At 28.4% G+C, this 27032-nt stretch overlaps 3 protein-coding genes and 1 long non-coding RNA gene across 12 annotated transcripts; 3 read left to right on the top strand and 1 right to left on the bottom strand.

The window, feature by feature from the left end:
* Positions 1–136: 136 nt before the first annotated feature.
* LOC130678628 (protein bric-a-brac 1-like) lies at positions 137–9654 on the top strand. Of its 5 annotated transcripts, XM_057485968.1 has the most exons (5): positions 688–849; positions 2285–2701; positions 3031–3562; positions 3918–4103; positions 9315–9654. In XM_057485968.1, exons 2-5 carry the CDS (start codon positions 2327–2329, stop codon positions 9335–9337), a joined length of 1116 nt encoding a protein of 371 aa, XP_057341951.1. In that variant the 5' UTR covers positions 688–849; positions 2285–2326; the 3' UTR covers positions 9338–9654. The 5 variants fall into 5 exon arrangements, with proteins under 5 accessions (XP_057341950.1, XP_057341949.1, XP_057341948.1 ...); XM_057485967.1 differs by lacking the exons at positions 688–849; positions 9315–9654 and adding an exon at positions 137–412 and having other exon boundaries at positions 3918–5344; XM_057485966.1 differs by lacking the exons at positions 688–849; positions 9315–9654 and adding an exon at positions 137–416 and having other exon boundaries at positions 3918–5344.
* Positions 9482–11934, bottom strand: LOC130678634 (uncharacterized). The gene is made up of 3 exons (XR_008991851.1): positions 11806–11934; positions 11450–11662; positions 9482–9621 (listed from the first exon to the last, which is right to left on the bottom strand). It is a non-coding gene; the product is annotated as an uncharacterized LOC130678634 (long non-coding RNA).
* On the top strand, positions 10755–14415 carry LOC130678626 (ankyrin repeat domain-containing protein 65-like). 5 transcript variants are annotated; one of them, XM_057485958.1, is made up of 6 exons: positions 10790–10899; positions 11793–11831; positions 12498–12841; positions 12922–13162; positions 13238–13481; positions 13556–14415. In XM_057485958.1, the coding sequence occupies exons 1-6, from the start codon at positions 10873–10875 to the stop codon at positions 14107–14109; spliced, it is 1449 nt and encodes a 482-aa protein (XP_057341941.1). In that variant the 5' UTR covers positions 10790–10872; the 3' UTR covers positions 14110–14415. The 5 variants fall into 5 exon arrangements, with proteins under 5 accessions (XP_057341943.1, XP_057341941.1, XP_057341945.1 ...); XM_057485962.1 differs by having other exon boundaries at positions 10833–10899; positions 11793–11854; positions 13556–14414; XM_057485960.1 differs by lacking the exon at positions 11793–11831 and having other exon boundaries at positions 10755–10899; positions 13556–14414.
* Positions 14416–16262: 1847 nt separating this feature from the next.
* Positions 16263–19537, top strand: LOC130678623 (NADH-ubiquinone oxidoreductase 49 kDa subunit). Its single transcript, XM_057485954.1, has 4 exons — positions 16263–16424; positions 16567–16991; positions 18437–18908; positions 19002–19537. The coding sequence occupies exons 1-4, from the start codon at positions 16324–16326 to the stop codon at positions 19405–19407; spliced, it is 1404 nt and encodes a 467-aa protein (XP_057341937.1). The 5' UTR covers positions 16263–16323; the 3' UTR covers positions 19408–19537.
* Positions 19538–27032: the final 7495 nt, after the last annotated feature.

Genomic DNA, 27032 nt, shown 5'->3' with positions numbered 1-27032 from the left:
TTTGTCGCGGAATTGTAATAATAAATAAAATAATAATATCACATTGTTATATATTTATTATTTTAAATTAAGCAATATTTAAAATAAAACTAAATATAATTTGCATTAAAAAATAATGACTATGTAACAAAATCAATAATTTTCCAAAAACCAAAAAAATTAATGAATAATTTGATTAAAATTATTGATAATATAAAATTGTGATTTTGTTTTTTTATTGTTTGCATTTGTCGGTTGAACAAACTTTATGCGCACAAGTGAGTGCGCACATCATCCACCAGAATAATCACCAGTACCAGAATTAACAACAACGACATTTAATAATTAACTAACAAAAATTATTTTTCCTGTGAATGTTGATCTGCTGATTCTAGAGTAAAAGACGCGTGTTGTCATAATCAATATCACACAAGTAAGTAAGTAAGTACTCATTTAAATATTCAAAAATTAAATTTATTGTAATAAAGCGGTAGCGTTTGAATGCTTTGCATATATTTTATAAAATAATAATAAAAAGTGTGGTAATGTTTTTTTTGAATGGTACAAGTTAGCGAGTGGCCAGGCCAGACGGCGGTAGTGAGGGTAGTGAGCGCCAGTGAGCGCTAGTGTTCCCATTGAATGATGAATCCAATCCAATCGTACCGAATCCTACCCCCCAATCCTCAGTCCCTAGCCCCCAGCTTTGCTCGCTACCCCCACCCGTGGGTGCTCCCCTAGCCAGTGCAAATCTCAGCGGATGTATGTTTTCTTAAGGGATTCTTACGGCTATTTACGCGACAATTGAACATTTATTATCTGTTACAAGTGTTTATAAGTGTCGTACGAGGTGTTCAGAGTGTTCCAACCAAGGTAGTAATTTAAAAACATGTGTTATTTGTGATTATTTAAATATAAATTAATAAGAAAGCGTGAGACCAAGTGCTCAAGGCGGTCCCTCGGGGGGTGATGGCCCTCACGCCGACAGAGCGTCATCTCCCACAATCTTACAACAATAATACTCCATTATTATTTACAACACAATATTCATTTATATTTTTAAATAATTTATAAAAACGTATATACTTGTGCGCATATATGTCGATATATATGTACTATTTATTTAGTTAACCTATTGATATGTGATACAAATGCCGACACGTGATTTTTTTAAAAATGGCATTCGAACGCGTGGGTGTTTCTGTCTCACTCTTTTTCGCGTACCAACAGAAATTATTATTCTTATTTTGATCTTTACCTAAAACTTTGATTTTTAATTAAATTAAAATTTTTTTTTCTTTTACTTTATTTCATAAAATATTTTTTTTTCCATCACGGCGCTCGTCTCGCGCCGCATCGAGCTGTTATTTGTTTTGTTGCCCATCCATTCTTTATACAGCACGCTTAACTCTCAGCCACTTTTTCTTTGTTAATATCTATATACATATATACACGTACATGTATAGATATACATATATATGTATAATAAAAAAAGGAATATTAAAATATATATAAAAAAAGTCTTAACCGGGACGCCAAAATTTTTTTACCGTTAGCGTGGGTATCCCAGTTTGTTAATTAGTTGGTTATATATATACATAAGTATACGTCTAATGAATATTCGCCCGGGCTCAATAGATTTGCCATTTAAAGTTTTATTAGTTTTATAATTTACTAGCGCAACGCTCTCTTGTGCCGCTTGTCCCCATACTTTTCGGCAGTAATTTTATTGTTAATGGAGATTCTCTTATATACTTTGTGACAGCCATGTTGTTAATTCTTTAATATCTATACTCGTTAGTTTTTGTTAACATCTTTATTTCCCGCTCTCCTTTGTCTCTCCACTCTCTCCACTCTCTCTCTTAACAATATATACATATATATGTTGGCAATTGTCATCGTCACTTACTAACAATAATTACTCCGTTTATTTATTTTCATTGTTGCTTATTTTTTAATCTTTATTTAATTTAAATATTTGCTATTATTTAAATTGCAATCAAATGCTCATGTAAAATCGATTTTTTCTTCAAGTTTTACGTACGTTCATTATTATTATTATATTATTTGTTTATTTTTTTTTACCCATATCATTGGATTTAATTTAAACTTTTCAAGTATATTTTATAAATTGTTTACATAAATGATCTAACGATTGTTTTAGTTTACGTCAATAAGACTGTTTAAGAATTCTGATATTTTATTCAAGAGCTGCACATTTGAATCTTTAATCAGTTTTATATTATTACCATTACATCAATTGTTGTTGCTATTTTATTTATAATAATGATGGTTATTTTTATTCTAGATAAAAAAAAAAATCGTCAAGTTGGATCTATCATTTAAGATCATGGAGTCTGGAAACAGTTTACCCACGCCGGGTAATTATCCTGATGGAGATCGTCAACAGTTTTGTGTATCTTGGAACTCACATCAGTCGAATATGCACAATGCGTTTCCAAAATTACTAAGTTCCGAGCAGTTTGTTGATGTTACATTGGCCTGCGATGGTGGATCTATCAAGTGTCACAAGGTAGTATTGTCTGCCTGCAGTGATTATCTAGAGAGATTATTACTGGAAATACCATGCACGCATCCCATTATTTTCTTACGGGATATGCGTATGTGGGAGCTACAGGCTCTCGTTGAATTCATGTATCGAGGAGAGGTTTATGTTGAACAACAACAGCTTGCTAAATTGATGCAAGCTGCAGATGTTCTTCAGGTAACAATCAATTTAATTATTTTTATCATAATAATAATAATCATCAATAAATAAATAAGAACTATCAGGTGATTTAGACCAAAATAAATTTTAATTATTTATTTATTCATTTACGCGACGTAGGTATCCCAACTTTCTCAGGCATCATGAACATTATCAGCACACGATGCCTGAGGAAGTTGGGATACCCAACGAAACGTCGTGTAAATGAATAAATAAATAATTAACATTTGTTTTGTTCTAAATCACCTGATAGTTTTTATTTATTGATTATAATCATGGACCTGAATTCTAACAACAACAAAAATAATAATAATAATAATTTTTAGATACGTGGGTTGTCAAATCAAGGCCGAGATCTCAATCAAGAAACTTCAACACCACCAAGTATCTCAAGTACACATTCAGAGCCAACTACTCCGATTAAAAAAGTACCCCAAGCACCCCCCAGTATGAAAGATGTCATGGAAGACGAGGAAGATGAGGAAGAGGATGATGGACAATTGCCATCTGATGACCCCATAGCTTTTCTTGAAAATTCTCCAAACGTCACATTAAATCCGATAAACAATACTTCTATAACCGTAACTCCAACCGATCCACCAGTCACAGAACCTTCTAATTTTTTGACAATCGATCACACTGAAAATATTGAACACACCGAGGCACTTCAGCATTTGGAAAAAGCACTGAGTTCCTGTGAAGCAACAATGACTGAAACACCTGGTATGGTTAAAATGGAACCCGATGAACAATTTTTTCAACAGGACAAGCCCTATTCAATCAGTATGGTACCAACGTCAAACAATTGCAACACAACCAATAATAGTAACAGTAACAGTCCCTTTCCTGCTATCGAAGGTAAAATATTTATTTGTTTTATTGTTATAATCATTTCTTTAAACTTGGAAATAGTTTTTTTTAAGTTATCCAAAGTTTTTTCATAAATTTAAAATAAACTAACAGGCTATATATATCTATCTACATATATATAGTTTGTAAAGTTTGAATCTTTAGACTTAATAATTTATTCAGTATCAAGAATCAGTCGGTTGAATTAATATCCATTGAGTTATTGCCGCTTATAAATTAAAGTTTAAAAAATCTTGATTAAATTCCCAGCAATATTCCATATTTATCAGCAATAGTTTATTTAGGGTCTTGTTGGATATATATTTAAATATACATATTAAAAATAATGATTTTGTCCATGTAGGTTATCAAAGACGACAACGACGCTCAGAAGCAGAGTTAAAGTTGGCATCAGACATGGTGGCCCGCGGCAAAACGTTTCAAGTAGCTTCTGAGAAATACAACATTCCGATCAGCACGATTCGCTTCTACATGGTCCGAAAGGGGCTTTTGCAGAGGCGAAAACGGGGACGCGGCTCGACTAACATAGGTGCGTCCAACAGTCAGCCTGGCAGCCCCGCGACTCCGCCATTTCACATGATGAATTACCGCTTGCCTGAGAGTTTAAATTCAACTCTTCAGTAGTGGCTAACTTACGTGAAAGTGAATAATAATGATAATAATAATAATAATAATAAAATGATAATAACTGCCGGTTGTTGTATATCCGGTAAATCTAATCAATTTGGTATCGTCGTGAGAATAATTATTATAATAATAATAATAAAAATAATTATCAACTTCTTCCCTCATAGTCGATCAGCACCACAAATATATCGGAGATAAATATTCATTTTTATTATTATTATTGTTATAATATATATTATTGTTTGATTAATTTGATTAAAAATCATCAGTTTTGTTCTCGTTGTTGTTGGTGACAATGATGACGATGACGGGCGAGAGAATAACGATGATTCGGGTTTGCTTGTAACAGTCGTAGAGATTTAATTAAACAGACACACAACACGATATAATAGTTGTGTTAAAATATGATAAGAGAGTTGTAGCCATCACCGTAATACGACTCAATCCCAATTTATAATAGAAAAACAATAATAAGTTAATGATAATACTTATAAATATTGTATCATATTGGAACTTATTATATAATCCGGCTGATGTGATGTAGTGAAAGACCCCTTTTTGGTTTTTATTTCTTTGTTTTTTTTTTCTTTTTTTATTTAATTAGGAATCTCTTGAAATTGTTACATACCGGGTGACAACTTTTATTATGAGATTATTCGTACTTGAGATTTATTTAAATACATTCCCATGTGTGGCCTATGTAAAAAAAAAAAGTTATTATTTGTCTTTTACTATCATCTAACGCTTATCTCAAACGAATATTTAATTACTTTGCAAAGTATATTTATCAGTAAAAAAAAAAAAAAAAAAAAAAAAAAGAAAAAAGAAAAAAAAATTAAAATAAAATAGCCGTGTGTAGACAATATTATATACCTTTTTACTGGTAATATTTATCAGGAGTGAATTGTTTGTTCGCAAAGACTCGCTTTTTTTTTTTTTCTTAAACATACCCAGACCCTCCGATGTAAATCCGCGATACTCAGATAAATAATCATGACGTAGTAATAAATGCTTTTACATATTAGTGTACAAAAATGAAAAAATAAAAAAAAAATAATAAAATACTAAAAACAAAAAGAGAAATGGACGAAAGAAAATAATAAACCAAGTAAATACATGTAGTCATCGAGATAACTAATTGAGTTTTTATAAAAAAAAAAAAAAGAATTAAAAATTTATATACTTTTATTTTTTATTATAAATATTCAATTGTTAATATCTCACGGAGCAAAATCAACAATGTTGTACGGTGTTAATGTCTTTGTTAAATATAGCATTCAAAAGAGGCCATATTTTTTCATGCAATGCAATAATCGAAATGTAGAGTTACACTTAAAAAAAAAATAGATCGAACAAAAAAAAACAAATACAAAATAATATAATAATTATAATAATAATGATAATGATAATAAAAATAATAATAAAGAAAAAAAGAAAAGAAAGAAAAAAACGCGATAGGATATTTTTTTTTTTTTATTTTAATAGAATGTACATTTTGTGAGTAGATGACTTTCTCAAACAAAGGCTCTAAATTAAATAATTTAAAAAAATAATATTAATAATAAATAATTAAGTAAATAGATCTATCGATAGCAGTATTCCAATCATCAATGCAGAATAATTAGTTTTTTAAACGGACATTAATAACAAAAACGCTTTTTTCAACAACCCCACATTTAAATCGTTTCATTCTCATTAAGTATTTTTTTTTTATTTTTTTTTTTTCTACATTATTATTATTAATATTATAGTAGTTAATATTATTAATTAATTAATATAATTAATTGATTTTTTATTTGTTTTAAGTAAGCGACTACTCGATATAGAAAAAGAGTAATGAATTGTAATATGAATTATACGCGAATAGAAATCTTATATTATTATATTAAATATGAGAGTTAAGATATTTTAAAAATTAAAAACATTCTTTGAATGAAACTCTCTCTCTCTCTTTCTCTCTCTTATTTCATTTATTCTTATTATGATTTTTTTACTAAATAAGTTGAGCCATTTTGAGGCAATGAATGTTATTATTATTATTATTATTTAGTTTCATCAATTAATTATTGATGAAGAAAATAATTAATTAATAAATTAACCAATAGACTTTCTCTGTATAACGGATTCGTAACTCGGTGGCCGTTTATATTTATAGAAAAATTTATAATGACTGGAATAAAGTAATAATTTGATTGTCTAGAGAAAAAAAAAGATAATTAATTCAAACTAAAATTTTTATTAATCATCTCTTAATAGATACAAGTTACCGAGCTAGGGCCACTCTAAAGTATTTAAAAAAAAACTCTAAGCAATTATCAGATGTTCATTTAAAAATATTTTTACTGGTATTTTTTCTTTTCTTCTTTGATATTCGGTGGGTTTATTTATCGTCTAATCACGACTAATTTTCTTTGTAATTTAGTTGTTTTTTTTTTTATAAATACGTAGATGTGTTGTTTTAATCTGTATTATTTAGTTATTTTACTCTATTCTTCGCGATATTTTTATTATAAATTTATTAGGTAAACTTTTTTTTTTTTTTAAGAAATAAATGAAAAATAACTTTTTAAAATCTACAAAGAAAAAGAAAAAAAAAAAACTTAGAAAACAAAAAGATGTTAAATCGTGATCTCGTGAAATTATTTCAGTGACTGCGAGCATATGAAAACAACAAATATGTAAAAGAGATTAGAAAAAAAAAAAAATAATGAAACTAGAGTTCGATAATTTATGATATTAAAAAAATAATAAAAACATATATTTAAAGATATAAATAAGTAAAATAAATAATATCACAAGAAAGTACGATAAAAAAAAAAGTGAAGGAAGAAATTTATTTTAAAAAATATAATTGTGTTACTTTTGTTGGTGATATTCTTTGTCATTTTCTTGATAATATTTTTTTTTTTTACTTATTGACGATAAAAAATTGGTACAAACTACAAAGTTTATATTATTATTAATTAATTTTGTTTATTTCTTTTGCTATAAATTATTTTTATTGCAACTTTTATAAGAAATTATATATAACGTGAAGAAAACTTATGATAATAATAATAATGATAATTTGCAAATATGTAATTTGCAACGTAAGATAATGAAAAATAAATTGAGTCATAGGCAGCTCAGAGAAAATGCCTTTTTTTTTTATTTTTACATTTGTATATTATTAAAAATAATTATAATTATAATTAATGATTTATACGGAACAAAAAATATAATTCTCGAAGATAATGGTGAGCAATACTCTCGTGTAATTTCAATCGTACGGAACAAAATTACCGTTTAATATTTAATTACACTGTAAACATTTATGAGAAAAAAAAAAAAGTAATAATAATAATAATAATAAATATTAGGTCATACGTACATCTTCACGTGGTATCCCAAGTATTTTCATTTAATAAAAAATATATATATATTTAAAATAAAATGAAATGAAAAACAAAATAATTAAGAAGTAAAATAAATTAATAATTAATTACTAAGGACATAAAAAATCGTGTTTTTTTAGAATTATACTTTATAATTTTAAGATAATGTAAAATGTGTTAGTGAAGCATGCTTCTAATTAGTTATTTAGGTGATTGCTATAAACAATAGATAATAATAATAATAATAACTACCATGAATAATTATTATCATAAGGCATTTAATAAGTGCAGAGTATTTCTTAATAAAATTATTTCTAAAACGAATCAATACCACGTTTACTCTTATTTTATTTTATTTTATTTTTCATACATAATACACAACATTTTGTATAAAATCAAATACATTTTCATTATTATTATTATTACTATTGTTAATATATAATAACAATAATAATAATAATACAGTCGAATTCATTTTATGAGAAATAATAATAATAATATTATGTATTTTGAGCATCAATCAATATAATATATATTTATATTTTTTAAGTTATTATTATTTTTATATATTTATAAATTTAAAAGAACAAGATTTTTCAAATTTAAATTAAGTTATTATAATTTTATTGTTTTGATATTTATTCAATTATAATTTATGTAAATGTAATAAATTTTTTTTTGTTACTTATATATTAAATATATTAAAACTTAATTACTATGTATTTATTATTGAAACTTAAAAATTCGGTCTTCGGTCTTTGGTCTTTGGTCTGAAAAATAAAATAATAATTAAAGTATACGTTTTTAAAAATGATAATTTCTTATAACGAGATTCGACTGTTGATAATAAATATTAAAAATACATCACACAATTACATTAATTTTAAATCGTGTCCAGATCAACTTAATAAAATGGTGAAATCATAGGGAGGTGGACAATAATACAAAATTAGAATTTTATTTTGACCATAAATTGGACGTTTCGACCCTTTATTGGGACTTCTTCAGCAACTAAAATAAGTCATTATAAATTATTTACAAAATTATATAAATAAACAAAACAATGTGATTGGTTATTAATTAACAAATGTGATTAGTTACACGGAAAAAAATAAATAGGTGCTGCAACTGGATTTTCATGTTATAGCAACAGGACAAAATCCTGTTGCAGCATCAGGATTTTTCCTTTGAAATCAATAGGATAAAGAACAAGTTTTATGTACCAATTTTTTTTGTCGGTATAATAAAATTCAAAATTTGAAAAAAGATTTAAATTTTGAACGAAAATTCCAATTTTGAAAAAAAATTTGAATTTTTTTTTATATTTTGAAATTTCATTATACGGATAAAAAAAAAATTAGTACATGAAACTTGTTCCTTATCTTATTGATTTCACAGGAAAAATCCTGCTGCTGCAACAGGATTTTGTCCTGTTGCAGCACCTATTTATTTTTTTCCGTGTATGTTGTACCATATGATTATATAATTAATTGTTTTGTCTATTTATATAATTTTGTAAATCATTTATAATGACTTGTTTAAGTTGCTGAAGAAGTCCCAATAAAGGGACGAAACGCCCAATTTATGGTCAAAATTAAATTCTAATTTTGTTTTATTGTCCACCTCTCTATGATTTTTCCATTTTATAACACAATTACAATTGCTTGTGCGTAATAATAATTAAAAAATAAAACACGTAAGCTGATTAATTGTTAACGTGTTTGGTAATTTATTCGCAGGGCATTCATCTGATCTGCGTTAGTGAGTAGTCATCTAATCATCATTTACTCTGCCTATACGAGAGACGGTGGCACCGACATCATCAATAATCACAATATCAATCAACCTGTATCTTGTATCCCGAATCTTCCTGTGCTCCAAGAAAGATGACTTGGATCGCAAGTGTGCCTACCTCCTGGATGTATATGAATATCTTTTCTCATCATCATCATCATAATCATCTCTATCGTTATCACAAAAAACAATCGTACGCCAAGATCTAAATCATCAAACGGCAAATTACTTGAACTTGACAATACATCCGAACTAAAAATAAAAAAAAAAAAAAAAGATATATAACTCAGCATAAGAGTTAGCGACACAATCGCTAAAGTTTATTTATCTAAACGAGAATAATTATTATTAAGCTAAAAAATAAATAAAAAATAAGTGAATTGTCACTTGATAGTTTCTTAATCATGTCCTGAAATAAATAATAATTGTGGATCATATATATATAAATAATGTATAAGATTAATTAGCTTCAGTATATAAGATATATATTAGTATAAATGTATGTGTTGAGATTTTTATTTTGTAACTTTAGGATTAAAAAATGTAACATTAATTTAATTAATCAAACTAAAAAAGCGCCTTTGTCTCTAAAAGCGATGATGGAAAAAAAAATGAATAATTTTAAAAGTATGAAACAACTGTCTTGCTGTATAATAATATATATAAGATATAAGATGGTTTACTGACTCCTGGACCTATCTCACTAGCTTAATAAGTAACCGAGATCGTTATAGATATAAATAAGAGGTCATTGACTAGACTCTACCAATAAGTATACCAAAAATTGATCCTATTGCCTCGGTATTTTCCCTTTAAATTATTCCTGTATGCTCTATTATATGTTTTTTTGTCTTCTGGATTACTCAGTCTTGAGAAATAAGATAAAAAGATGGTTCAAGAATCTCCTTTATATGCGTCAAATGCGTAGCCTGTACAAAAGAACAAGAAACTTCACCGACAAGACGATTTGATATATTTTAAAAAACTTAAGCACACGTGCACGTCGTGGGATTTCCCTCAGAAGATCTTTGCCAACTTTTTGCCAGACAATCGTACAACTCTCTTTGTGCATTTCAAGTTATATATAATTATTATTATTAATTATTAAGAATTTCCTTGTGCTGTACGTTCGTATTTTTTTTTTTCTTAAAAATTATAATAATAATTTTAAGAGTAACAAAAATATGGATAAAGTATCAAAGATTTTTTTTTTTGATGCAGGAAAAAAACGTAAAAATTTCCTAAGAGAAAATGTCATATTGGGGTGATAATTTTGTTAGTTAACTAAATAAAAAATGCGTAGTTTTGTTAAAAGTGCGTGAGATCGTGTGTGCATTGTACGGATAGTGTGCGATGTAGACGTTGTCATATATAAAATTATGTGCGCACGCTCTTTCGCAGCATCCTCTCTTTCTTTGTGTTATTTTTGGCAGAATCATCTTTGTATGCTTTAAATAGGACTGAGTTTCTGTCGAATAAAACAGTTTGTAATACGAATTCTACATGTTGGAGCATCGCACTGTCTTTGAAGTAAGTAAACAGGTGCTATTGCTTTATTATAATTTATATTTTATTACTACTATTTATTGTTTTTTATCCTATTAAATGCCACCAGTTTGTAAAATGTGTAAAAGTATAATAACAATAATAGTAATAATAATAATAATAGTAATTGTGAAACGGGAGATGTTAGATAATGAGTAACGACGAAGACAATCATGTGCGTAATAATGTCCGGGGGATTTCCAAAACATGAAATCAAACAACCGCGGGAAAATTTAAAAAGTTAATATTTTATAGTTTTTAGTATGTATCGGTGTTTATATATATTGTGGATACTTTTAATGGACTATATAATTAATTGGCGCTTGGCGGATCATTAGATTATTTATTTTTAAATTGTCAGTGCATCATCTACATCGTAGTTTCGTAACATAAGTGGGTATGTTTGTAGTGGAGCGTTATCATGTCCATGTGTCAAAACACAAAAGAAAATTCAAAAATTTATATATTAATTGCCAATAAATTTAAATCACTAACGTTTGTTAGTTTATTTACTCATTAATTACTATTTTATTACCTGGCATGTTTGAGAAACTCAAAGTTATTTTGGATTCAAATGGAAACTTTTTTTATGTCACTGTGTGTCAAGTGTTTTTTTATAGTGTAGACTTTTTTACTAAAACTGCGCCGTTGTTCCTTGACATTGGCAAAGGTTCCATGATGTTAGATTGTGATTATTTTGGAACCGCTCAATTTGTTGTTGTAACTTCAGCGATGACGTCGTCTCTGCCTAATGAGAAAAATACAAAAAAAAATAACTCTTTGTTTTTTAGTAGTTAACATTAAATAGTTTTTAAATAATTTCACAAAATATTAAATAAAAAAAAGTAAATAAATAAAATTTGAATTTGAATTTGCAGGTCTCGTACTCACGGTTAACGTTATTTCGATCAAACGAAGTGCGTATATATTATTGAATTGGGTTTGTAATATGTGTAAATATAAATATAAATAAAAATTAAATAAATTTAAATTAAAGCATGCTTTACAATGCATGTAATGTCATGCGCATAAAATTGCATCTATTAAAAAATAATATCCCACTCAAATAAATTTATTTATCTACATCATATGACAGTAAAACGTCATTATTGCTACCGCGAGGATTAGAAATAGACATTACCTTTAGTGCTCTCAATAAATAGGACGGATAGTGGTCCTCACTATTAGACGTTAAATAGACAAAGACTTTGCAGCATGACTACTACATATATCATACATTTAAATAAATAATAATACAATAAACTCGTGGGCTGGTTGTGTGTAAAATTTAAAAACAGAACGTGCACGTTTTCAGCAAAAAAAAATAAACAATAATAATCATGAGTAACAATTGGAGTTGTCGTCATTCTCGATTACTTATCTCGATTTTTCTGGCAAGTCAATTTAAAAAAAAGAAAAAAAAATTTACTATTTTTACTAAAAAATATAATAATCTATTGAATGAATTACAAGGTCATGGTCATTTTAATATTTATATCATTTGTCTCTATATATATATTCATAGTAAATATAAGTATAATTATTAATAAAAATTTTGCAATTATTTTTGTTGATTGATATAGATGCCGGCTGAGTGCATTGCCAATCCAATGCAGCGAGAGCTTGCTGATTCAATAATACGAATGCAATCATTGGACGAAATAAGGATACTGCTAGCTTGTGGTGCTAAACCAAACGAAATAGTAACTCAGGGTTTACGACCACTTCATTACGCTGTTTGGCAAAAGTACGCGGATGCGGCCCAACTTCTTATTGTCCGGGGTGCAGACATTGACGCTACTGATGAATGTGGATATTCGGCATTGCATCTAGCTGCTGAACATGGATACACTGATATTGTAAAATTACTATTGAAGCATGGCGCCAAAGTGGACCATCGTCCAGATACTGGAGAATTATTTCCTCGGTAGTTATTATTATTATTTAAGTTAAATAATTATTTGTTTATATACTTACTTATCTATTTATTTAAACGTGGATTTACAGTACCATGCTTTGCGATGAACCACTTCGACTGGCCTTGAGAAACGGGCACACTGGAGTTGCGAAAATTTTACTGGAAGCTGGTGCGAATCCAAATAAAAGATACTTTTTTGGTTCGGAAATAAATCTGGTATCACCTTTAGATCTAGAGTGCATGGAATTACTGTTGGCTTTTGGAGCTCAGCCTAATACCCGTGACCGTGCTGGTCTTACGCCATTGATGAAAGCTGCGAGGTTACCTCAGGTATAAAAAATTTTAATTATATTTATTGTAATATTTATTAAAAGTTTATTTTTTTAATTACCATATGTGTTTTAGGGCATAGCGTCAGTGCTGTTGCTTTTGAGTTATGGAGCAAATGTAAATGCAATGGCAGATGCAAGACACGATTACAGAACAGTTATGCATTATGCGATACTTGGTGGCGACAAAACTGTGATAAATCTTATGCTGAAGCAGGGAGTTAAATTGAATCTTGGCCCTGACTACCAAAAACCATCGGCCTTGGACTTGGCAATTCTCAAGGGTGACCCCTCGATTGTTGAAATGTTACTTGAAGCTGGTACATTTATTTGCATAACACTTGTTGTTATTGTTACTCTATATCATTAATTAATAATTAATAAATTTTTTTAGGCGCTGATGTGAATGAATCATCACCGATAATCGGTTCCCCTCTTCATGTCGCCTGTGCTGACAATATTCCCAATAGACTGGAAATCCTGTGTATGCTTTTAGAACGTGGAGCCGATCCAAATCTTGTTATAAGAAGCGATGAAGGTCTATCGTTACGTCCAGTGCTGGCTGAATATGTTGCCAGTAACGCAAACCCGTCTGTCGAGGTTGTTGCACTTCTTCTCAAGTACGGAGCACGTGTTGTTATTAAAACCCAATTTCGTGATCCACACGGGATATTAAATTCACTTCAAAATACTGCTGATAAACCAAAACTGTTGAGAGCTCTGTTGGAGGCTGCTGAGAGTTTTGATCCCTGTATGATCAGGAGATCCAGCAGTCTCACTGACGCCCAGAGAGCTTTAGTTATGGAGGCTGCGCGAACACCGTTACCGCTTACTCATCAAGCTCGACTAATTGTGAGAAAAATTTATGGCCCTAAATTACCTAAAATTGTTCGAAGACTACAATTACCTCAATCGTTAAATCGTTATCTTCTTTATGACTTTTCTTAATTGTTATTTAACATTTTACATAAAATTTTATTTACACACTTATTGTTGTTATTATCATCATAAAAATATAAAAATCGACGGTTTTATTTTTTGCTATTTTATTTACAAAAAGAAGAAATACCTTTAAGTTGTGATATCATCTCAATTACTATACTTTCAAATTTTTTTTAGGTATTAGTATTTTTATAAACCTGTTGATTATATTGTAGACTGAATAACATATATGAATTATTATTATATATATTTGTAAATTTTATAAAAAAAAACGAACGTATTATAATTTACAAAAAAAAAGGAATTACAATTTGATTATAAATATATGTAAAAAAAAAACAAGATCTCTTATTGATATTCGAATCGATAAATAATCAGATATATAATTTTTTACCTTTGTATTTATGGATAATTAAAATGAATATATAATAATTAATGCCCAGTACGTTTATTAGTTTTCTTATTGGTAATATATTGCAGGCTGATTGATGAAAATTCAAATCATCATCTCTTCTCTGCTATGTGTCTTGAAATAGCATCCTATATATATATATATATATTCTATCATCAGGGTTGGTTACGCCAACAAACTTTTGGCAATCGCTACCTTGACAATTAACAAATACTTTTATCAAAAAGACCAATGTAATTATTAACAATTGTTATAAATATATATATACATATAATAAGCTATTTTATTATGGGAGTGAATGTAATGATCCTGAAGTTAGCAGACAATTAAAAATTTTCAAATTTTGTTTTCAACGATTTAATTAAAAAAAAAAAAAAACTAAAAATATGCACATGTAGAAAATTAAAAAAACTATAGCTGCAATTTTTGTAAATATTTTTTTTTTAATTTATGGATTTTTAAAAAATTCAAAACTTAATAGACGTCGGCTAACTTCAATATCATGTGAGCGATCCTGAAGTTAGCGGCAAATTACAAATTTTTGGATTTTTTTTAGGACAATTAAATTTGAAAAAAAAAAACTAAAAATATGCACTTGTAGAAAATTTCAAAGACTACAAGTGCAATTTTTTTTAAATATTTTTTTTTTTATAATTTACCGTCTAAAAAAAAGTCCAAAAATTGTTAGACGTCGGCTAACTTCAGTATCATATCGCGTGCCAAATGCCAAAAGGGCGTATTACAGCAGTAGATAGGGTTCCATGCCAAAAGGGCGTATAAAAAAATTTTTTTTGTCATTCTTTTTAGAGTCGCTCGAAACGTAAAGATCTGCAGAAAAAAAAGTTTTGACGTACTATCGCCAAAAGGGCGTATATCTTTAGATCTTTGTATCTTTGTATCAAAAGATATACGCCCTTTTGGCTTTGGAAATTTTTTTTTTATTTTTAGGCTTAGAACATGTTTACAAAACGATTGGCACCAAAAACAAAAAAATTATACGCCCTTTTAGTTCTTCAAAGCCAAAAGGACGTATAACTTTTATACGCCCTTTTGGCATTTGGCACGCGATATCATGTGAATGTATTGAAATTTTTTAAATTTTGAAATCAGTGAATTAAATTACAAAAATGCCGAGTGTGAATGTAGCATCAGACATAAGACAATTTAGAAATTAGAAATAAATAAATTAATTGAAATGATGAAATTTAAAAAAATGCGCGTACGGATTTTGCGTTTATTTAAACATGCATTTTAAAATTTTTACTCTACCTATACATATTCATTTATTCTAAAATTTAAAAAATTGATAATTGGCTGCTGTATTCACACTCATAAAAATGTGCATTTATGAAATTTGAAAATCAGTATATGAGTTTTTTTTATTTTTATGTTTTTTATAGTTTTATTCGTTTATTTGTAATTTAAAATTTGTCTCATTTATTTCACACTCACAAATTTATGAGTGTGAATGTAGCTGACAGCTAGCAATTTAAAAAACTTTTTTTCTCAAATTTTTAAAATAAAAAAAATGCACATACTGATTGTCATATTCTATAAATGCGCATTTAAAATTTTAGTCGAGTTACATTTAATTTACTTATTTAAAAATTTTTTTAATTGACAATTGTCAGCTACACTCATATAAATTTTTATATCCCGCGTTTAAAAGTACACTAACGTCATCTACTGGATAAAATTGGCAGCACAAATAAGAGAGACAAAAAAATAAATAATTGGTGCTGGCTGGTGACGGTGAATGTGAACCTGGTGAGAGAGGGTCGGAGAGCGGGAGAGGACGGGGTTTAAAAATGGCGACGAATGTATTGAGAACGGTATGGAAAAAATCCGGATTATTTGTCAATGATGGAAAGATATTATTACAAAATGTCAGTCCTCTGATTGCTGTCAAGTAAGTTTTATTATCAACAAACAAATAATCAAATAATTAAATGTCTAGTTATCTAATTGAATTATTATGTAATAACAATAATAATATAACCTCAAAAATGAAATGTTAACAAATCTTATGACATTTTATTATCAATATAAAGCCAGAAGAGAAATGCTGGTGCTTGGTATCCGGATGCAGAATGGCTGCGGCAGTTTAGCGGGCCGGTTCTTTATCCAGCCGATGGTGTTAAATGGGATTACCAACCTCCGCTAGATCTTCCAGTTGTACTTGAGAAAAATGTTAGAAATACTCGAATTAATTTCGGTCCACAACATCCAGCAGCTCACGGTGTATTGCGTTTGGTTCTGGAGTTGGAGGGAGAGTATGTAAAAGCTGCTGATCCTCATATTGGATTACTTCATCGTGGAACTGAAAAACTCATCGAGTATAAAACATACATGCAGGCGTTGCCATACTTTGATCGATTGGATTACGTATCTATGATGTGCAATGAGCAATGTTTTTCACTCGCTATTGAAAAATTGCTAAACATCGAAATTCCATTGAGAGCTAAGTACATAAGAAGTATGTATCGTGTATATATATTTATTTCATTTTCATATAGACACAAAAAAAACAAACTGAAAATTTGAGCTTGAAATACAACCCGGAACCTGGGTGTCAATATAAAGAACTTTAGTGTTAAATTTTTAACATTCAAGTTACGATTTTTAAAGTTCAAATATTAATTTTTCCTGCATAGACAATTAATTTTAATATTTATCATATAATTATTTATGTAGCTGAAGATCGGGACGTTTTTCGCGCAACAAAAAAAAAATTGAAAGTAATAAATCTGCTAGATCCAGATTTCTGAAATGTTTCGCATATAGATGCTAATATGTCAGCCGAAAGGCTCGGGGTATCCCCTCCCCCACCTCCGGAACTACCCTTCAAGCAGTCAAATTACATAAATTTTTTTAATTTTCATTGCGCAAAAAACGTTCCGATTTTCAGGTACGTATTGTATGTTTTAATTGTAAATCAATGAATTACTATTTAAAATGATAGTATTTACTGATCACTTTATCATTATATTACTTGTCGTTTCTCAGGCAATGTTACAATTCTACTCACAACATCTCTACTTAAGGGAAGTAGCTACAACTCTACTCACTCACAACTTTACTCAGCCTCAACTCTACTCTACTCACAGTTTTTTTTACTAAGCTTCAACTAGACTCAGCGACAACTTTACTCGGCTACAACTCTACTCACAAAGAACTGCTATTTTATTGATAGGCTAAAATACATAAGTAAAGTTGTAGCTGAGTAGTTATCACTGAGTCCAGTTCAAACTGAGTAGGCAGTGTTACAATTCTACTCACAACATCTCTACTCAAGGGAAGTACAGTAGGACCTCGTTATAAGACTATTAGTTTCTCTCTCAAACTATAGCGATATCTCGTTTATAAAAAAGACAGAACGATAGTCTTATAACGAGGTCTGACTGTAGCTATAACTCTACTTACTCACAACTTTATTCAGCTTCAACTCTACTCACAGTTTTTTTTACTCAGGTTTAACTCTACTCAGTTATATCTTTACTCAGCTACAATTCTACTTACAAAGAATTTCTATTTTATTGATAAGCTAAAATATGTGAGTAGACTTGTAGCTGAGTAAAGATATAATTGAGTAGAGTTAAACCTGAGTAAAAAAAACTGTCAGTAGAGGTGAGGCTAAGTAAGGTTGTGAGTGAGTAGAGTTGTAGCTACTTCTCTTGAGTAGAGATCTTGTGAGTAGAATTGTAACACTGCCGCTGAGCAAAGATATAACTGAGTAGAGTTAAACCTGAGTAAAAAAAACTGTGAGTAGAGTTGAGGCTGAGTAAAGTTGTGAGTGAGTAAAGTTTTAGTTACTTTCCTTGAGTAGAGATGCTGTGAGTAGAATTGTAACACTGCCGTTTCTCAATTTATACAGTTCATTTTTTTCCATGCAATAATAATAATAATAATGATTATTTAAAGCGCTCTTTGCTGAAATTACACGTATTCTCAATCACATCATGGGAATCGGAACTCATGCATTGGATATTGGAGCCTTGACACCATTTTTCTGGCTATTTGAGGAACGTGAAAAGCTTATGGAGTTTTATGAACGTGTGAGTGGTGCTCGTATGCATGCTGCGTACGTTCGTCCTGGCGGTGTGTCACAGGATTTACCACTGGGTATTATGGATGATATTTATCAATGGGCATCTCAGTACGGTGCTCAAATAGATCAAGTTGATGATTTGTTGACGAGAAATGCCATTTGGAAAGATCGAACAATGGGCATTGGAGTTGTCACCGCTCAGCAGGCATTAGATTGGGGATTCAGTGGTGTAATGTTGCGTGGATCTGGATACAAATGGGATATTCGCAAGTCAGAGCCTTATGATGCCTATAGTCTTGTTGATTTTGATGTACCGATTGGTATTTCTGGAGATTGTTACGACAGGTAAAAATAATTATTAATTTTAATTTGAATAATAATAATAATAATAATAATAATAATAATAATAATAATTGTTGTTTTTTTTTTTTACAAAAGATACTTGTGTCGTATCGAAGAAATGCGTCAGTCATTGCGTATTATCGAACAATGCTTAAATCAAATGCCTGCTGGAGAAATAAAAGTTGATGATAATAAAATAGTACCGCCAAGTCGTAGTGAAATGAAAACAAGTATGGAATCACTGATTCATCACTTTAAATTATTCAGTCAGGGCTTCCAAGTACCACCGGGCGCAACCTACACGGCTATTGAAGCACCTAAAGGTGAATTTGGAGTTTACTTGGTAAGTGACGGCAGTAGTAAACCGTATCGGTGTAAAATAAAGGCGCCTGGTTTTGCTCATTTGGCTGCATTGCAAGAAATGGGACCGAAACATTTCCTTGCTGATATCGTCGCTATTATTGGTACTATGGATGTTGTATTCGGTGAAATTGATCGATAATAGCTCTCTTTTAATATTTATATTCTATTAGGGTCATTATTAGTGATCAATTTACGTGTAAATTATTATTACTATCGTCATAAAACATTATAGGTGTAAATTAAATAAAACTTATTAATTATAAATATAAGTCAACATTTTTTATCTTCAATGATCCAATAAAATTTATTTTATTTCTCTATTTTATTTTTATTATATTTTTTTTTAACTTTCCGCTATGAAAATTTGAAATTTTCTAAAAAAGGGAAGTTATTGGTTTCGAAAATCGAATTTTCATCAGAACTCGACGTTTAATGGACATCCGGCCGTGCGTGCTCAGCGGGAAGTTTTTGAGTTGGCCACAGACTCAACCGTTTCTCAGATTTGTTTTTTTTATTTTGACTGAGTTGTCACATCGATGTTTCCTGTTATATTTTACCAAAGATATAAAGAAACAACCACGTGCTAGTTAATTTAATTTAAACAAGAACATTATCATTTATAAATTAGCAAAAAAAAAAATATTCATATTATTTTAAAAATTTATCCTCTATCACGAAAGGTCAGTAAGATAATCTACGGAAAAAAGACTAGTAAAAAGTATATTCATACAATTATGTCGTAGTCAGAAGTTGATATTGAACTTTTTGTGCTGCAAGATGACCTCTTTTTTATAGACAATTCATTAATTAAAAATTAAAAATAAAAATTTAAAAAAAATCAACCCGTTTTATGAGGAAACACACGTGATACATTCGTTATTAAAATAAAATTTTGAATTTTATGGTACACCAGTTTTTATATAACAATAATATAACAGGAAACTACTTACTAATTATTTGTCATAATAAATAATATTTAAAAATTTTTTTTCAGGTAAACAATCGATAGTTTTTTTATTTAATTATAGTTAACAATGACCTTCGTAAAGTCCGTAATCGTTTAAATGAACTATGAACTGATAAAAGTATCGCCAGACAGTCGTTAAAACTTTTGTTTATCACAATTTTTTTTAAACGATTATTTTTTGTCTAATTAAAAAATGGTACAAACGATAGTGTAATGCAGATGACACTAAATATTTTATTTAAAATAAATTATCTGTCAGTTTAAAGTATTAAATTTTTATGAATTTATTATTGCACAAGTCTTATATATACATATATTATTTTTTTAATTACAAAAAAAAATTACCGACCTTTTTAAAGTTTAAAAAGTAATTAATAAATTTAAAAAACATTCGTGATGTCACACACTAGTTAATTTTATTTTATAGTCTGAGAAAAATTTTACCTGATATTTATTTATTATTAAAATTTTTATTTTAATTTCACAACATCCACAATAATAAATATCTTTTATATTACATATTTATTTGTTTTAAAATATATAATAATTATATTGTACAGTTAAATTTAAAAAATGTTAGATAATTATATTTGACACGCATATAGTGTATATATATTTGAGTGTTAAATGTATAAGACGATAAGTATGTAATTAACAAATTATCTTAAGCGAAATTTAAAAACAGGGACGACGATAAATTACAATTTGTTACAAAACTTAAGTTTGCACTGCTACGATATATTATGCAATTATTATGGAATGCATATTAAATATATTTATATAAATATAAATGACAAATTTTAATTTATATATTTTCTATCCGGTTATTTTTTATTTTTTTCCACGATGTAAAAATTTCTCTAGCTATAAATTGGCAATAATTTTTATTAATAATGCGAGTCGGGTTACCGACTATTTTTTTTTTAGTAATAAAATAAATTTTTTTCTTACTTTCTATTAACTGTTATAATAAAAAATTAGTTAAAGAGACAATAGGAAAATAACTTGCGTAATAAAAAGTGATTCGCATACGAACAACAGTCGGAAAAATGTGTCACGTTGCCAAAAAGCACGAGAGGTCATTAGAGTTGAATTATATGACAAGTCGAGTTATTGTACGTGACAAGATGAACTAACGATCGAAAAGATTTTTAAAACTATCAAGACTGTTTCTTTTTATCTGATATTTTAAAATAATTATTTCGCAAAATTTTATTGTGGTAAACTGATAATAAAATTTATAATTTTTTTTTTGTTATTGTAAGTAATTAAATCAATGACTGATTGGTGGGTTTTTAAAATAATTTGATACGGCATAAATGATCCAAACGACATTGACAGGTGGTTTGTACTCAGTCAGCATTTTAATTCTAGTAATATGTCTTAATACTTGCGTAATAGCACAAAACATATTATGTTATTATCATCGCATCGGGCTTAGAGACAAGACTACTTGATAAAATAACAGACTTGATGAAAGATATATTAAAGGATGTTTAGTAGGATACCAGATACTTTTAATATTCGTAATAAATTCAAATTATTTTATTGCAGTCTATAAGTGCAGTATATTTAATTATTTATTATTTCGCCAATTGGTAGTATAGATATAAATTTAAATTTCATTTAAGGCAAAAAACCTAGTACCCGATCAGGAAGCTAGTACACGCAGGGCCGGATTTAAACTTCATGCCGACTCTAGGCACCAGAGACATCCCAGAGAAATCCCATAGGAAATATAGACCCAGCATTGGGTAATGTGAAAAAACAATTGAATTATCGCCAGTCAAATTCTCTGAAAATCCCAGAGACATCCCATAGAAATCCCAGAGAAAACATAGACCCAGCTATCGGAGTTGTAAAAAAAAATAGAATTATCGCCAGTTAAATTCTCTGAAAATCCCAGAGACATCCCATAGAAATCCCAGAGAAAATATATGCAGTTAAATTCTCTGGAAATCCCAGAGACATCCCATAGAAATCCCAGAAAAAATATAGACCCAGCTATCGGAGTTGTAAAAAAAAATAGAATTATCGCCAGTTAAATTCTCTGAAAATGTCAGAGACATCCCATAGAAATCCCAGAGAAAATATATGCAGTTAAATTCTCTGGAAATCCCAGAGACATCCCATAGAAATCCCAGAGAAAACATAGACCCAGCTATCGGAGTTGTAAAAAAAAATAGAATTATCGCCAGTTAAATTCTCTGAAAATTCCAGAGACATCCCATAGAAATCCCAGAGAAAATATATGCAGTTAAATTCTCTGGAAATCCCAGAGACATCCCATAGAAATCCCAGAGGAAATATAGACCCAGCACTCGGTAATGTGAAAAAACAATTGAATTATCGCCAGTTAAATTCTCTGGAAATCCCAGAGAAATCCCATAGAAATCCCATAGAAAATATAGACAATTATATTCTCTGGAAATTCCAGAGACATCCCATAGAAATCCCAGAGGAAATATAGACCCAGCACTCGGTATAGATATACAAAAGACTTGACACAAGTGACGACAAAAAGTAAATGACAAATAGTGGTAAAATAAGTCATCTAAACGACGAATAAACAAAATACGTTTATGTTGTGTTGGGTTTTTTTCCAACAGGAGCAAAGTTATGGGCCACTCTTCATAGGAAGACATGGACAGCCTCATCTCCACCCATCTCCACCTAATCCTCATATGGATCTGAACTCAAAAAATAAATTTGTCTTAGGACTTTTTAGGGCTTCTCCTACTAGAGGTCATCATAATAAACTCAAAACGTTTATATTGTGAACGAACCAACATTTGCATGTCTTATTTATACCAATAAGGAGACTTTGAGACAAAAAAAATTTGTCTTATCCTTTTAAAAGACATCTTAAAGTTGTCTCTGTGCTACTTGGATAGTAGACGTATTTTTTATTAGAATTTCCAATTGATTGATGTCTTCTATGATCACTCCGAATTTACTCCCAATTTTTTTTAAATATTGTTACATTAATTTGAAAACTTTTTCTGTCTTATTTTTGTAAAATAATGATCCTGAGGGAGCTTAAATTTCTGTAAAAAAAAATTACGACACATAAATAAATAGATAAATTTTTAATTTATTACGTCAGAGAATTAAATTGCACTAATAGCTGAAATGCCAGCAGACATCTTATCCTGTTGCATTGTTAATAATTTAATAATTAGTATATATTATTGGTAAATGATACTTGACATTTAATAGCTTGTTTTAAATTATTAAATAAATAACTTGGTTGAAGATAACAAAAAACTAGATATCCTTCAAGAATGCAGATGTATAACAAAAAATATAATTCAATTATTAACAAAATATATGATTTATTATTTTTTTTTTTGTTAAAACATAAATGTTTTACTGAGTTTAATCGCCATTTTTTCTCTTAGTCTATTGTAAAAAAAAATTTTATTGACATTAAACTTTAACACCGATTTTACAATAAAAAAAAAAATGATTGCATAATTTTAATGATAAAACTTATCAAAACGGATTTTCCTAGTCCCCAACTTTAAAGGCCTTTAAATATCTAATAGAGTATGAGTGTGAATGCAGCAGACATCAGACAAGTTTAAAATTATAAATAAATAGAGTAAATAATTATGATACTGAAGATAGCAGACATCTGACAGTTTTTGAATTTTTTTAAAAACGATTAACTATAAAATAATTAATAAAACAAAATCTAAAAAAAAATGCGCGTTTACAAAATTTTAAAATTAATACGCGCGTTTTTTATAAATTTCATTTTTTAAATTATTTACTCTATTTATTAATAATTTTAAATTTGTCTGACGTCTGCTACATTCACTCATAATAGAGTTACAAAATTATTTAATTTGTTAATTGTAAATTTAAAAAATACCATTAATTGTAATGAAATAAATAAATAATTGATTGACGTTCATTTATAGACAATATTTAAATTACAAGCACATAAATTATTACGTAGACGGATATTACGATGAGTCTGAAAATAATTTTTATAAATCTCACATAATGAAAATAAACAAAATTAATCTTTAAATACTTCAGGATTTATTTTTTAAATAAAATTCTCGACTTATAATGAAACTTTAAATTACTTTAGTCATCGACTTTTATTATTTGTTAAGAGAAAGATGTTCTAGATCGTGCAGTTACACATGTAACTAATTTCCTTGTACAATATTATTATATCGTGTGTCAGAGAGTGGAACATCAAATATATTTATACTCCGTATATGTATGTCGTAATCGTAAATTGTAATTTACATATATTTATCTTTGAGATCCAAAAATGATTATACTACACACTATACATTCATTTACATCTCTCCCTCTCTTTCTACACATATATTTGTTATTAAACTATCAAGCCTTCCTTATTATTATTACTATTTATCGTATTATCTTGTAACCCATCATTTAAAAAGTTTATTATATAATTATACAGTACATTTGTTTTATTTTAAAATAAATAAAAAGTTTTTTTTTTTTTTTTTAATTTTACTATATTATTTTGAATGTAAACAATTGATTGTCAAGTTTTAATATCAGTAGTCCACTTAATCGTGGTCCACTTAATGCTTGAGGAAGTTATTCAGGACGTAAATTGCGAGAGCAACCCGTAGCATCACGATGAGTTTCACGCTTTGTGGTTTAGCCGTTTAAAGTGAAACTTGTATATTATTATTAAATTATTGTTACTAAAATATATCTATTCAAATATAATTATCACTTGTACTAGCTATCGGTTTTAAATAGCATAGATAATATGATACTTTGATAAATTTTTTAACTATTGATTATTAGTACCTGTATTAATAAATTCTTAAACTGTTAACAATGGGTTCTAACGTTACTCTTTAGTCTTATAGAGACCTTGAATTACTACAATTAACAATAGGAGTTGTTGTCGAACCGATAATTGACTATTGAAATTCTTTTTTAAATTACTTTGTAATGCAGTTGTAATTTTGATAAATAAATTTTCATTATTTTTTTATAATTAACTGTTTAACGAACAAAGAAAAATATATATATATATATATATATATATATATATATATATATATATTTCGCAAATCCTTGAGATTTTCTCTTGAACATATATAGAATTAAATAACGATGAAATATCTTGTTGCATTTTATTTCAAAAAATAACAAATGTAAATATATTAAAAAATAATAGAATGAGGAAAGCGAATGAGAGTTAATGTAATAATGAGATATATATATTTTTTTAATTTTTATATTCAAATTAATTCAGCTCTGATGTAAACATAAAATAAAATAAATAACACCATACTTTTTTTATGATTGGTAGTATGATTAGTTGTCCTACATATAGATCAATAGTAAATAATGTAATTTTTTAACCTGCTGTCACGGGTATTTAAAAACATATATGGGTAAATATAACATATTATGACATAAATAGCTCAGCTATATTTTGATACAACTTACACGTGGGTGAGAGTTTTTCTTAAGAATTTAATTATATTACGCACCGGAAGTTACGTGACTTTGACGAAAGCTGAGGTGTAGAGCATAACACTAATATTATTAATCACTTGAGTATTTACTAAACAATTATCTATTACAAAATTTTTAGCACTTTACCAATCAAGCGTTTACTTAAAAAGTTACCAGCCGCTAAACGTCAAACAGAAGAAAAAAAAAACATTAAAAAGTAAAATTTAAAAAATCAATTCAATACATTGTTAGAGGATAGGGGGGCAGAGTGGGCCCCTTAAGAAAAATAATTATAATATCATTCATTTTTTTTACGTGTTTACTTCTTTTTAGACCCTTGATACTTATCACACAAAGTGGGCCCTCTAAAAAATTTCGGATTTGATATTTTTTATTCTTTACACGTGTGATATTCGCAAATCACTATAAAACAATTGTAATAATATTAATTGTAATAATATAACAATTTTAATAATATAAAAGTCATTTTAATAGTCTGCTGCGATATAAGTTTAAAACGTAATTTTATTATCTTTAAATTTCTTAATAAATTATATTTAATCAACAGCTTTGGTGGTATATTTTAGCCCTCATTATATAAGAAATTTCGATAAGCTATTATCCGTCCGAATTTATTGGCGTATAGAAAATTTTGAGGGGCCCACTTTGCCTCCATATTTTTTGAAGTTTTGAAAATTTTAAGGGGCCTACTTTGCTCCCTCCTCCCTATATTTTTAAAAAATTTATTCATGTTATTGATTTATATATCCAGGATCATCGTGTGTATGTCAATGTCGCGTGTTAACATTTGTAGTTTTCTAGTTTCCGCCAGCTCATCCGGTTAAATATATATACATATAACATATGTACATGATGTATGTTGATATTAAATATTAACACGTTATTCATTTAATTGTAAAATGAAGACAATATTTTACCGGTATCTCACTATATTTATAAATGAATACCAGTGTAACTAGAGTGATAATAATAATGTTTGTACTGATCACAATCTGCTTTTCAGTAGATATTTATAAAATCTTCATTATTTATTTACCCTCAAGTCACGAAGGTGTCAGCAGTTTTGTTTTATTACTACAAAATGCACACCTCGATCTATCATTACTTCTTCCTCATTATCACTTGATAAAATTACAAAGTTTATCAGAATAGAAGTGAATAAAATTATTATTTTTTTAATTAAAAAATAATAAATAAAAGTAGTGCATTATGATGCAATTGTGTGTAAAATAACAAGAACAATATATTGTTTAATTAACAATCACAGCGAATAAATTTAAAAATAATAATAGTGTACTTTGGTGTGC

Source organism: Microplitis mediator, chromosome 2 (assembly GCF_029852145.1).
Source record: "Microplitis mediator isolate UGA2020A chromosome 2, iyMicMedi2.1, whole genome shotgun sequence".
Taxonomy (NCBI): Eukaryota; Metazoa; Arthropoda; class Insecta; order Hymenoptera; family Braconidae; genus Microplitis; species Microplitis mediator.
Note: the sequence above shows the minus strand (reverse complement) of the source record. Positions and strands in the feature narration are given on the sequence as shown.